This window comes from Rhinolophus ferrumequinum, chromosome 9 (genome assembly GCF_004115265.2).
Source record: "Rhinolophus ferrumequinum isolate MPI-CBG mRhiFer1 chromosome 9, mRhiFer1_v1.p, whole genome shotgun sequence".
NCBI lineage: Eukaryota > Metazoa > Chordata > Mammalia > Chiroptera > Rhinolophidae > Rhinolophus > Rhinolophus ferrumequinum.
The window spans coordinates 93,980,357-93,994,721 of record NC_046292.1 but is presented as its reverse complement, the minus strand read 5'-3'; the positions used below and the strand labels follow the sequence as shown (position 1 = coordinate 93,994,721).

Here is a 14,365-nt window from a genome sequence, read left to right as displayed (position 1 = left end):
ATAGAGTTAGACCAGGAAAAGACAGGGGCAGGTTGGAAGTGGTGGCAAATACGTCCTGCCTGGGGTTTGTGTTTCCTCACTGAGTCTCCATCATTTCACAGGAAAAGTCAATCTTTAAGATTGAGGATGGTGGAGGAAGGATTTTACTAAGATCACTAGGAAAACAGTAGTAGCTTAGGTCTAGAAGGAGGGGAAGAAGCATTAGAGAACTTCCTTGGTTACTAGTCGTGTCAAGAAACAGAAGTGGTTGGAAGGGCATGGTGTGTACGGAAGGAAGTGAGCACTGCCTTTCTCTGAACACCACAGCAGTCTTCTGCCCATGTTTTGGTGGCTATTTTCAGAATGGTTGCCTTGCTCTTATCTCAAACTGAGATTCCAACATACTGTGGAATTTGTCAATACCTGACTGGCAATTGAACTCTTTGGAAGAATCAAACCATAACACAGTCTGGGCATTTGTTGTCAGGACAGGTGAACACTGTACTTGAGCTGCCCCCAGGACGTCTCAGCTTTGCCAGGAGCCCAGTTGTGCTAGCCAGGATACTATCCCTGACTTACCCGGTGGAGACTGGGCACTGAGTGGTCCTGTGCTCTAGAGACACGTAAGCAAGAGACATAGAATTAGAGTTTTCAGATTTAAAACCGGCAGCATCTACCTTGGGAAAGTCATTTTAACCCATGTAAACCTCAATTCTTTCATCTGAACAAGACCTGACTTCAGTTTTGGGAGATGAGATCATGTAGGGAAAGTGTTCTATGTGAACTCTAAGCACTTTGAAAATAAGAGTATAGTTTTACTCTATGGAAAATAAAAGTATGTTACTGTATCTTGAGAGTTGCAAATAGGTAATTGCAAGTAAGTTTTGGTGCTCAGGAGGCATGCTTCATTTACTTGGAAGACGTGCTTATGTGGAAAGACCAGGGTAACAGAAGATGCAGCAGCCACTCGTCTGTGTTCCAGTCTCATGGTTCAGGTCAAACCTTCTGGCAGAATCAGCCCAAACCCAGTCACCTTGGGGCCTGAGGACTAACCCATAAGATTTGACTTAGTTCTCTTCTGTCCCAAATATGTGTAGTGATGTTGCTAAAATGTGTGGATTGCCTTTTTAACCCTTTCCTTGTATCTGCATGAAAGTGTAGCGTGGGACACCAGTTTCCAGGAGGTAGTTATTGCAGCATCCATAGTCGGGGCTAATGATAGAGAGAACCATGCAAACAGGGCACCACTGCTGCTATTTCGAGTAAAGTCCTGCTCTGTTTCAGTTGGAAAAGGAAGTCAAGACTATAACTCATCGAAAGGCAAAAAAACTGGGACTCTGCTGTTGGGAGCTATGTACATGGGCACTCGTACTTCTTTGGAGAAATTTATTTTTAATCCCTTAGTAATAGCAACATGTGTGTATAAGTAAGGCTTTGGGCACATAAATGTCTATGGTTCTATAAATTTCTTGCTTTACTGAAGTACTATGGAGATTATAGAGAGAAGTTTGAAGTTTGAGTGTACTTCGTGTGTTAAGTGAAATGGCTTGACAAACGTTTCACTGGAAAGCATAATATGCCTTCTGACAGTGAGTGTGCTTTCATGGTATCACCACACTATTAACTTACTGTTAGCAGGCAGAACACTTGACTCCATTTATATGACCTACCTCCATTCTGGTAGCCTGCAAACATTAGGAGTCTATGAAGGCTAAAATGAACCTTCACTTCTATATCATCAACTAATATGCTGGTCAGGAGACAAGTCCTCCTGCTGTGGTTTACAAAGTGAAAGGAGTCATGTCCATCACTTGGAAAATGTACCAGTTAGAACTAGTGGTCCATTAGTATAGCCGCTGTAATTCCTGATGTCTGGAGTTCCTACATTTAATAACAAAATGAATTCTAAAGACTGTGTTGCTTATCATTTTAAACAGACAGATTTTAAACATTATTTCCAACTTTGGATCTAATTTAAGACTTTACATTCTAAATCTTTACCCACAAATGTCTATGCCTACAGGAAATCTTCCTGCTGATTACGCTTAGTTCGAGGTATGCGGCCTTTTGAGACCGACTGCTTTCACTTGGCATTCAGTGGCTGCAGACTGCCCAGAAAGGTCAATTTTCTGTTTTGGCCTTAATGCTCACAAAGTCCCCATCTGTTCTTCCAGGAACTTAATATGCAGAAACCTGGTTTGAGATAACATGAACACACTAAAATTTTAGCTCAGTTCCCCCAACCCCGTTGCCTTGAAAAGTCAGGAAATGTGAAAGTTCAAGTTCTCATAGTCATAATAACCCTAGGCCCAGGTGGGTGCGTTTTGCATGATTTGTCACAACTGGAGGAATCCTGGAGTTTGTATCAAATGGACACACTGTGTGTTCTCCAAGTGGCCGATGGATGGGTTAGTGAATGAAGGCTTTGAAAATATTTGCTTTTGCTTTCTCTCTGTGCTTTCTTACACAAGTTATTTTAACCTTCTTTCTCTCACTGTAAAATACCTGTCTCACACAATTGGTATAGTTTTAGGTGAGATAAATAAAGTGTTTTTTTATGGACACTAAGCATTTCCAAAAATAAGATTACATTTTCTGTCTTTTCAAGTAAGGAGTATTAATGTCTTTTGAGAGTGAATGGTTAGATGTATAGTAGCTTATTTTATTCATTCTTATTTTCATGTTCATTAAATTGGTGTTTTGTATTTAGAGCTCACTAAGGGAATATTTATCTTGTTTTATCTTCTCTGTCAAGTCCAGGGGAGCTGGGTCTCTGCTGTGGAGTGAATGGCACTGCACCGTTAGGTTAGACCCTTTGTGACAGCCAGTGCTCTGCAAATCCAGCAGATCTCTGAACTTCTTGAGGTTACTGTGAAGAGAAGAGACATTAACAACATAGAGAGCTTATATTTAAAATATTGGTAAAATTTCCGTGCCTTTTTCTACCTTCCTATCTTTTTGTGTATTTTTCTTCTTTTAGGTGATGTCTTCTGTACTCTCTTATTTATAGTTTTCTTTGTTTTCATTATTTAAAAAAGCAGTTTTGCAAGATCAGAGCTAGATAGCCCTGAGTGGCCTTTCCAGACAGAGACGCATGTGCACACACACGTGAGAACACAGATGCACACGCATGTGCACACATGACTCCTAAGGACTTTGCAGTCTATAGAAATGAGAAATACGCAGAAAACATGCATTGCATCTCTCATAACACTTACGTTATTTAGCTTAAAGAACTATTTTTAGTCTTGGGCTATGTCCTCCTAGTGTTTTCTGTGTCGAACTATTCTTTGTGAAATGATGTTGTAGTAGATGGCAGAGAAGTTTTGGTTTTTTTGTTTTTGTAGCTTGTTTTTTAAATAACCTATCTGTCAGAATGAAAAGTAAGGTACAAACAACCTGATTGAAAAATGGACAGAAGGTCTGAATAGACATTTCTTCCAAGAGGACATACAGATGGCCAATAGACACATGAAAAGATGCTCAACATCACTAATCATCAGGGAAATGCAAATTAAAACCACAACGAGATATCACCTCATACCTGTCAGAATGGCTGTTGTCAAAATGATAATACACAACAAACGTTGGCGAGGATGTGGAGAAAAGGGAATCCTCGTGCACTGTTGGTAGGAATGCAGATTGGTGCAGTCTCTGTGGAAAACAACATAGAGATTCTTCAAAAACTTAAAAATAGAACAACTGTATGATCCAGTTATTCTACTTCTGGGTTTTTATCCAAAAAAAATATGAAAACACTAATTCAAAAACAGTAATTCAAAAATGCTGTGTTTATTGTTGCATTATTTACAATAGCCAAGATGTAGAAATAACACAAGTGCCCATCAGTGGATGAATGGATAAAGCAGAGGTGGTACATTGATACAATGCAATATTACTCTGCTATAAAAAAGAATGAAGTCTCGCCACTTGCGAAAACATGGATGGACCTGGAGGACGTTATGCTGAGTGGAGTAAGTCAGATAGAGAAGGACAAATGCCATATGATTTCACTCTTATCTGGAATCTAAAAAGCAAACACATAAACAAAACAAATAAACAAACAAAACCAAAACAGACTCATAGATACAGAGAACAGATTGGTGGTGACCAGAGGGGCAGGGGGTTGGAGATGGACGAAAGGGGTCAATTATATGGTGATGGATAGTAACTAGGCTTTTGAGGGTAATCACTTTGTAGTGCATGCAGATGTCAAATAAGCATGTTGTGTGCCTGAAACTTATGTAAAAATGAAATAATTTTAGAAGAAAAGTGTGGTACACACATTCCCCCAATTTTGTAATAATGTTGACAGTGCAGAAAATATAAAAGTTATAAAAGTTGGGGACTCGCTGAGAGAAATGTGAGTTAATATTATGTGTTCAGTGGTGTCACTGGTACAACACCCCTACCAATGTCTGTCTAGGTGAAGAATGTTCCTTCTGGCTTACTCCTGGGTGGGGTCCGAGCCTCGTGGTCAGTGTTCCAGGTGGAGGAGGCCTGGACAGGACCTGGGGGGCCTGGACTGATTTTGCCCCAGGAGGAAGCAGCTCTCTGATCTGAGCTCACCTTCCAGAGCCTGGGGCCAGATGGAAGATGTACTCATTGACTGTTTCTCCCCCCAAGCATTCCTTTCTGAGGAAAAAAGAAATGTAAGGATGCTTGCCTTTCCCTGTTTCTTCTCCTCTGCTGTCATGCGCACATGTGTATGTGGACACACACGTATTCATACTCTGTTGCGGGAAAGGAGAAGCATCCTGGATCTTGTGGTTTTGCCGTCAGTAGAGCTGGCTGGGGCTGAGCCCAGTGGCCGTGCAGGGCTGTTGGTCAGACCTCTGGGCTTTTGCTCACTCAGGCAGAATCCTCCTCGGCAGGATAGGACTGCCTCCTTTCTCACACAGGGGATCCCAGCCACAAAGTCTTGGAGTCAGAAGAAATTATTCAGCCTCAAAAAATGAGCACTGTGTGGTGTGGCTTTGCTAGATCCATCTGCCATCCTTTCTGAAGGTCAGCAAGACCTGGCTGGTCCTGGTTTTGGCCTCTGGACAGAGAGAGGGATGCCCTGGCCCAGCACAAACTAAGGAGGAAGAAGAGGAAGGGGGCAGTGGCAGCTGCCGGGCTATTTGCTGAGCCCCTACGTAGGACATCTCTCATGTGAAGTGCCCTTCGGCCTGACCCTGGGTGCCCCTCTGGGGTGTCAGCAGCAGGCGTTACTGAGTGTTTGTAACTCACGTGTAGGTTGTGCTTTCCTTCTGGATCAGTCCAGCTGGCTTTCCTAGGACAGCACTGATCCCACATGTCTCTGTATGGAAGTAAAGGGACAAAATGAAGAAACAAAATGAAGAGCAGAATAGGGAAGCTGTGTTCATTGAAACAGCTTGTGGGATGCTGCTTCAGATTGTGCTTCTGCTTCACACTGCAGGATTGCGCAACACCAGGCCCAGAGGCGCGGGTATTTCCCACTGTGGGGGAGGGGGTTTAATGACCAGGCCTAGGGCTTATGTCATTAGCTTCCCTGGAAATCACCCCCACTCCCTGCAACACACCAAAGCAGTCGTGAGCACGCCTGCCTCCTGGCTTTTCTTGGAAAAGGCATTTCTAGGAATGTCTGCCTGGCTTGGCCTCATGCCTAATATGTTCGTGAGTCAAGTTTCATGGCAGGACTGTGAGTGGTCCCTTTGTTGGTATCTCTGTGCTCCTGAGGGCTGTGAGTGGCCCTCTTACAGATGTCTGCCTGGCTCTGAGCCCCAACACAGGGGTGGACAGCAGTTGCCCGTGGGCTTTCCCTGGACTTGCTGCCTGATGCAGAGAAAGAGTCAAGTGCTGGTGGTGGGGGACTAGGGAGGGTGCCTCGCCACGACTTCCTTGGCTCCTCAGCCCCTTCCCACTTTCTCTGGGCTCTGGCAAGTTTGGATGTTACCCTGCTGACCATATCCACACCCCCACTCTCTTATTCTGAGATGGGGCAAGGCTGACTCTTGAACCCAGGTACACCGCATAAGATTTAAGACCCAGGTTTCATCACGCGTATGGTTTGGGACATGTGGGTATAAACGTTGGATATAAGTTGTTCCCATTCAGAAGTTTCAGTAAAGCGGTTCATTTGTCATGTTTGCTAGATCTTGGTGACGTCCACAGCACCACCCATGTCCCCCCGACACCACGGTCTGCCTGCCTGGTGGAGCACTGGTGACTTTATGTCACCGAGTGGTCTTCGCAGCCTTCTGTGGTTTACTCAGTTAACTTCGGCAACCGTCATTGATTTCTATGTTTGCTTTCCTTTTCTGGTTGCTGTGATCTTCCCTGCCTGTCTTGTCTCAGATGCAGCTCTCCTCGACCAGAAAGACCCACAAGGGACAGGCACGAGCATGGGCTGCAGGCATGGAGAGGCCTCTCCAGACCCCCTGGATGTCCTAGTGTAGCTGGCTAGTGGACCAAGACGTGTACCACCCGCGGTACCCCTCAGCTGCTGGCCTCCAGTCAGGGCTGTGTCCTGGGTTCTGGGGTCTCTAGTCAAGCCCCCCACACACACCCCCATCCCGGCCGTAGGCAGTGGCCTGCAGAGAAGGATCAGTCTCACCGCATAAACCATGAAGCGGGTTGAGAGGCAGCCTGTAGCCACTCCTATGCGAGAAGCTCACTGTTTAAAACTGTTGAATTAGGTGCTGATATCAGGTAGATGGTACTTGGCTATCAGTAACAGGATATCTGACTGGCAGTATTGTAAGTTACAAGGATGTTTATTTACTCAGCACCCTGACCGAGAAGCCAGAAGGTGGGTGCTCCCAGGCCTGGGCAGCAGCTCCCTGTGTCCCTGTTGCACCCTGCACTCCGCCCTTGCACTCCGGGGGCCTGTCGCCTGACACAGCCCTGCGCATGGTGCTCACTCCCAGTTCCCTGGCAGGACGCCTGGGCAGAGATAGCTAGCTTTCCTTTCATCAGGAAGGGAAAACTTTTCCAGAAGTCCCCACCATGCAACTTTCCCTTTCCTTCCCCAAAGCCAGAGCTGGAGGGGCGATGGGGCGTGTGGAGGGACCAGGCAATGTGCTGCCCCAGTAATACAGGGGTGTCCTGCAGCACCAGAGGAGTGGCCGCAGGCTCCGTAGGGAGGGCTTAGCTCTGGGACTGGAAGCTGAGTGCGGATCCCACACCCTGTCTGTAGCACCGCTTCTGCTACCACACCAGCCGAGGGCCCACACCCCACCACGTGGCTTTGTTGGCTGTCGTGTGTTTCTGCTCCACAGCCCTGCTCTGAGGACTCTTTCATATGAACACTTCAGATTCCAGGATTACAGCAGGAATCATTTTTTTCTTTTTTTTTTTTCCCCCAAGCCAGTCTTTGGAAGTACAGTTGCAATGCCCTGAGTCACTTTGTAAGTTTATATCTAGGAGCATTTATAGTTTATACTAGTTTATATCTAGTCCCTGGGAAATTTAACAGAAGTGTGTCTTGTAATGCTTTGTTAGTTATAAATTTCATGTGAGTCTGGAGTCCCTGGGTCGGACCCCTGGGATTTTGCACATGTGGCAGCCGCAGGCCTTGTGTTTAGCTGTAGGCCGAGTATGTATGCATGCACACTTACACTTCCTCTGCTGCCTGCCTGCCCTCATCCCTCTGGGCACCTACACTTAGGTCGCTGAGTTTCTTCTGCAGGCAATACCTGGCTGTGTTTGTTATGCTACATCTGAATTTCCCATTCTTAGTAAGTCCATTTGCCCTGTCATCCTGCCTGAGACAGTAGACCTAGCTGGTGTGGTTGGAACTACATCTTCTTTGCCTCTGAATCTGTTGCAGCTTAGTGGAGTCCCTAGTAAACAGGCAGTACTCAGTCAGCACTTACAGCAATGAATTTAGTCCGTGGGCAACTTTAGATATTGTGCTGCTTTATAAGCTAGACAGGACATTGAAATGCGTTTAGTCTGTAAGTCCCCTTGAAGTATCTCTACTTAACCCACCGGCCTACCCAGAACCTGAGTGGTGCTGGTGCACACATGCTGAATGAACAAATAAGTGTCTGGAGAAAGGGTTGGTGACAAAGCTAAGGGTCAGCAGGGAGGATCCTGCTTTCATCGTCAGAGAGGACTTCAGAGTTTGTAAGGCATACATAGTGCCATGTAAAACATCATTCCCACTTATAAGTGAGGCCAAGTGACTTTCCCAAAGCCATGCAACCACTAAGCTACCGAGCAGGTATTGGAGCTACAGTTGTCATTTCCCCAAAGCTCTTCCATGACACGCAGGCAGTACCTACAAAGTTGAGGGAGGCCAGTGTGGACGAGCACTGTTAGGTTTTCAGATTGTCACAAGTGAACTAGCTTTCAGGCTTGGAGAGCCTATGTGATGCGGGCACCTTCCTCACCCGAATGGCTGCAGGTTTCCACCACTGCTGTTCAGGTCCTCAGTGTGGGGCCGCTGAGGGTCCCCGACTGAGCCTCCGCCCCACCGCCACCACCAGTCAGTGGCAACTGCGTGTTTCAGGGATTCCTTGCAGAGAAATTCTGAAAAGCCCAGAAGGTGGGTAGCCCTCCCCAGGCTTCAGTGTGTGTGATGGATTCTATAGACGAAGCAACTGCAGTGTCCCACAGGACAGTATGACCTGTGGGAAGCTGTGGGGCTCTGAGACCTTTTTGAGAAACCTCAGGCGGATTTTTCTCTTCATCATGTGTTGGGTAGAGAAATGCCACTTCTCTCTTTTTTCTCCCCCCAGGACAAGACATTTCAAAGAAAGTATTAAATTCATTCATGAGTGCCGACTCAGGGGAGAGGGCTGTCTTGTACACTGGTATGTATGCCTTTTCCTAATAACAGCTTAGCATGTTCTGCTCAGCCTGGTTTCTCATCAGGTGTTTTTCTGTGTGTGAATAATTACTTCATATCCTAATAGTTTTCTCTACCCCCTAAACCTCAAACACACATCCCACCTGAACCCTCCTGTTTGTTAGTGATTGTTTGCTTTTGCTGAAAGAGAACCCTACATTTTTGTTGTCATTTCACTTAGGATTTTCATTTTTCACAGTTAGGATTTCTGTAAGGATGTCCCGGTTACTGGACAGCAGAAACTCCTTTTCCAGCTACCTCTAACGTTCGTCAGAACAGTCTTCTAGAGAGGGTGCATAGTTTGTAGCTCATTCTGGAAACTTCAGTGGCCTTTCAAAGCACTGTTTCTTTCTGGACAGTTTTGATTACATATGTGGGTGTTTAGAAAAATGACCATCTCTTCTCCATTTATAGGTTGGGGCTTTTATGAGTGTTTGGCTTACTACTTCGCTTTGGAAAGATCTGAATAGACACATAGAATTAAACAATATATATACAGCTATCCACCTGCATGCAGCTATATTTTGTATGTGTAGATACACACACACACACACACATACACACACACACACACATACATACTGTGCAAAGAAAGCTGTTATGACACATAACCCAAGGACAGCACACAGAAAGCGCTGAGCACTGATGGCACGCAGGAACTTCTCAGTGAGTATGGGCGCTCATGTTTTTTTTTAAAGAAGGGCACAGCTCACAGTGGCCCACATGGAGATCAAACCGGCAACCTTGGTGTTATTAGCACCACTCTCTAACCAACTGAGCTAACCGGCCACCCCTCGGCTCTCATTTTTATTATCTCCAGTATTCTTCCTAATAACATAATTAATTTGTCTGGGGAACCAGTAGCCAGTATTCTGGAGGCTGCTGTCTGTTAAAGTGCAGGCTGAACGTGGGCCCTCTTGATCTTGAATGAGGCTTGATATTAATTTACAATTTTTTGAGTTCTCCCAGAGAAGTTGCTATTGCAGTGAAAGCCCTTTGGAAACGCAAAGCCAGTCTCCTGGGGCATGTTGCTGCTGAGGTCAGTGGCTGCCCTTCCCTGACTGAGGAGGGGTCCGTTGCCTGGTATCCAGAGCAGCCAGTCATGAAAACTGGCATTTGTTCTAAGGGCCACTATCCTGAAGTGCAGTACGGGAGCAGGGACACTAGATACTCTGATTTCTTCAAAAATGGCATTTTGCAGTTTTATGCAGTTCTTGAAATAGTGTGATTTTTAAAATTTTACTTTTGAAAAGAGTAGGACATGTTATAAATACAAGTTGTAGGTTTGTAACATCCTTTACATTTGTTTTAGAACATGTTATATATGCGGTGCAGCTGGAGCCATTTAAAGGGGAGTTTTGAAGTCCTCTGCCTGGGCTCCTAGGACTCCTGGACAGTTAGAATCTCCAAGTTTGCAGCTCTTTTTAAAGATATGTCCTCATTATTTCTGACATAAAACCCTAGGGAAGAGTCACTACTTGAGAGTAGTTTATTATTATTACTGTCATTATTATTATTATATTATTATTATTATTTAACTATGTGTAGGTCTGATATTGTAGGAATTAGTATTTCATACAGTTGTATAAATCTGAAGGTAGGCATTTCTAGAAATGAGAAATTTGCTACACTTCCCCATCTTGAACCGTTGCTAGAACACTAACTGACACGGCACAGCCTGTGACCGCCGTAATTTGCATTAGCATTTAGAATGTGTCCTCACTCAGGCTGGTGCAGGTGATGGACTGTTATTGCCTGCAGAGCGCCTGCCTTGAGCCTGACTCTCAGAGCACTCGTGGAGCATGCCCACTGGGGTGCTTTGCTTAGTTATGTGAAAAAGAACAAAATGTTTGGTAAGAGTTTCTGTACTTAATGGGTGTTTTTTTTTCAGTTACAGATTTAGCCCTTACATATCTAAGAAAGCCAGATTTTCTTAAAAAAGTAAAGCCTTCTAAACTGCTGCAGGTTGTAAGTGGATTTCTTGCATAGATCCCAGGCCCCTCAAGTTCCTTTGATGTGCTTTGGTTATTTTATCTGTCCAGGGAAATGGGGAACTTCTGAAGAGGAGATCAGGCATGGTAGAGAATCATAACAGTGAAGTGTCCAGAGCCTTAGCCAGCAGAAAATCCATAAAAAAGGAGGCTAAAACAGATAAAGAATGCCACAGATTCTAGTGTAATAGAAGCTAGTGTGTTTCTGAGTAATTTCCAAGTAACATGCTGGCTTGCTGTCCACTCGCAATCCAGCGCAGGGAGACTTTCTAAAACGAGGTCCGCAGGACCCCCTGCTGCAGGTGGGTCAGGACATGCAGGTGTGGGCCTGCACGTGCTTTGCCTATTGGGTGCTCTTGGCCCCACAGCCTGGCCGGTGTCTCCAGGAGTGTGACGCTGGTGACTGCGTACGTCATGACTGTCACTGACTTTGGCTGGGAGGATGCCCTGCACACCGTGCGTGCTGGGCGACCATGCGCCAACCCCAACCTGGGCTTCCAGCGGCAGCTCCAGGACTTTGACAAGCACGAGGTCCACCAGGTAACTATGCTGGGGCCCTGAGCCTGGACGCAGTGCCTGGGCTGATGCCTCAGGCCTTCGGTACACTCCAGCAGCATGGAGGTTGGAGAGGGAAAGGACATGGTGGACATCTGGTCCAAGCACGCCCCTCCCGCCCCTCCCTTGCCACATGACCATTGAGGTCATCACGTGTCCCTTGTTGACCAGCCACAGCCACGGGACATTACCCTTTACCATCTCCTTGAGCCTCGTGTTGGCTTCTGTTTCTTTCCCTTTGGGTCAAGGGCCGTTTCACTTGCTTTCATGTCCTTGGGCCAAAATATTGAAGAGGCAAGGTTTGATACTGGCTGGCCAACCACAGAGCTATTTATTTCCCAGTTTATGTGAGGCAATTTGTATCATTAAGTAATAGGTAAAAGCCTACATAGATGCAGGTGTGTGTGTGACATTTTGGTTTATTTTTTTCTAACATCTCTAGTACCGGCAGTGGCTGAAGGAAGAGTATGGAGAGAGCCCTTTGCGGGATACAGAAGAAGCCAAGAAGATTCTGGGTAAATATAAAGAGCAAGGGCACACAGAGCCCCAGCCTGGCACCTGGAGGGGGAGCAGCTGCCAGGTCCTGCCTCCTCGGGCCTACAGCAACTGCACCACAGAGACCTGAGCCACGCTGCCGCTGCCGGGCACCCTGGTGTGACGGCTGCTGCCTCAGAGGACAGCAGAGGGCGGGTGGCGAAGAAGGTGATCCAGGCTCCTTCCCAGGACCCCACCCAGCCCTGCCTCAGGCCCCTGCACTCAGCCCACCGCTGCCCAGCCAAAGCTTGCCACCCGGCCTGGAGGGTGCCCTGCTGTGCAGCCCGTGCGTGTGTGTGCACACATGTGTGAATGCCTGTGGGCGTGTTAGTGTGTGAACAGTGCTGGAGCTGGAACAGTCACAGGATCCACACTGCCTGCCTTGGTACTCCACCTTTCCCTCTTCCAAGACTCCAGAGGAAGGCTTTAAAGCTGACCTCTGAGATGCTGCTCAGCCAGAAGCAGCCTATGCCTGTGGGGACAGTGAGGAGGACTCAGGGCCAGCAGCTGAAAGCAGCAGCCGCCCCCAGAACCCAGGGTGGCGTGGCGCGGCGGCAGGGGGCCGGCTGCCTCCTGAGGGTAGTTCCAGGGGCCTTGAAAGGTGTGTGTATGGGGGGGAGTTGGTGCTCTGAGCGCTGCCTCCCTCTCAACAAGAGTGCCCCACACCTTGGCTCCCTGCTGCCTCAAGGCAAGGCCCCCATTCCAGCCTGTCAGGTACCTGGGGGAGTTCTACTTGGTGTTTGTGCTCTGTGGCACTGACTGCATTTTAGTTCCATGGGTAGCATTACCCTTCACCCAGAGCACCCTTCCTTTCTCTTTCTGTCAGCCTCACTTCCTCCCAACCTTTTGGTGTCCTTACTCGGCATGGGCCTCTTCTCCAGGTCTGCATGCACCTTCCGGGACTGGGAAGAAAGAGCATTCATTAGGCACTGTAGCAGTTTGCATTTAAAAACTCATTTAAAAATGCCTGAGCACTTATTAAGCACCTTTGTGTATGCTGTGGATTTGATATTTGATCTCAGCTACCTCATTAAATGTTTTTTGAAAAGGTGTTTTTCGTTATTCCAATGAATTCTGCCTCATAGTTGAAAATGTTCGGTTATGATTGTTTTTGAAGCCAAAGGGAAAGCATCAATATCATTGAGCTATTTAAAGTTTCTGACTTGGGCTCCAGTAATGCTTTCTGGTGGGTAAAATTCCATGTTCGGGCCTAGGCCCGCAGGTCAGGGAGTGCCTGCAGTTTGCAGCTTGGGCCAGTGGACATCCTGGCGTGCTGTGAGCTATCTGTGGTGCAGCCCTTTTTATCAACTCAGAGTTAAGCACGCAGAGCCACAGAATCAAAAAGTGCACTTGGCCTCACCCTAAAGACATGTTGCAGTCCATCCCTCTGATTCTACCACAAAGAGAGACCCTGAATAAAAAGAGCCGTTTCCCATGCGTTTAGAGGGTATGTCACAGGTGAACTCTTTGGGGACCAGGAAGAACGAAGTCTAAACACTCGTACAGGCCCCAAATACTAAAAGAAAAGGAAACATGGTCATAGAATTATCCATGTACAGCTGAAAGACTTTGCCTATAAAGTACATTTTTTTCCTTAAACCAAAAAGAAGTGTAAGTATGTTAACTGGAAAAGTATTTAGGATATCAGCTTGAATGCTGATATGTGTATACATTTATGAACATCTGAATATATTCCTGTAGATCTTGAAATGTTGTTTTAATATTTGTTGCCAGTAATGTTCTTTCTCCACAGCCACACCGGGAATTCTGAAGTATTGGGCCTTTCTCAGAAGACTGTAATGTACCTGAAGTTTCTGAAATATTGCAAAGCCACAGAGTTTAGTCGGGTGCTGCCAAAAAGAAAAGCAACCTAGAGTTTAAGTATCCAGAAGTGATTTGTAAACTTGTTTGGTTTTCATTTTAAACTGAATACATACATATATAATCCTGTTATTACATGCTGAGAACTAAGGATACTCTTTAGCAAGAGAATATATTTTTACCTTAATTTCACTACTATGGTTGTTTCTTTCACCTTATCTTTAATGCCTTTAAAGCAATCTCAAGAGCCCTGCTGCACTGTTTTGGTTTCTGGTTAGGAATCATGATTGCTTCTCATGACGATTGTGCTGCATCGTGTGTTCTTAAATTCCCCAGCTTGGAACATAACTCTTGGTGTGTGTTTTATCCATGGTTTGTGTTCTCCATGGTAGCAATTTCCCAAAGCTCCATGTTTTTGTTAATAAAAGGCCCCATTTAACTTCATGTGCGATGCATTCTTCCTTAGCTGAGGGGTGGACGTCACACCTTGCTGTCTACGAGAGTCATGAAGTGAATTCGCTGCCTGCTCCTCCAACAGTAATGCTGGTTTTATTTTAGAGGCTATTGTTTCCTTCCATGAAGGTAGTGCAGTAGACACTAGGAAAAGTGCGTTAATTTGTCCATGGGAGGAAAATCGATCCTCAGTGTGCGCAGGAAGAAACTGGGT

The 14,365-nt window shown here is 46.1% G+C and overlaps 1 protein-coding gene across 4 annotated transcripts in view; it reads left to right on the top strand.

Annotated features, from left to right (window-relative positions):
- DUSP22 (dual specificity phosphatase 22) overlaps positions 1-14,142 on the top strand; it is a 69,833-nt gene extending 55,691 nt beyond the window's left edge. For 3 of the 4 annotated variants that reach the window (XM_033114285.1, XM_033114283.1, XM_033114286.1), the window contains 3 exons: positions 8,688-8,762; positions 11,157-11,328; positions 11,786-14,142. In XM_033114285.1, the coding sequence (XP_032970176.1) occupies positions 8,688-8,762; positions 11,157-11,328; positions 11,786-11,968 (430 nt within the window). In that variant the 3' untranslated portion in view covers positions 11,969-14,142. The remainder of the gene's footprint in view (positions 1-8,687; positions 8,763-11,156; positions 11,329-11,785) is intronic. The other variant, XM_033114284.1, reaches the window with a different exon arrangement.
- Positions 14,143-14,365: the final 223 nt, after the last annotated feature.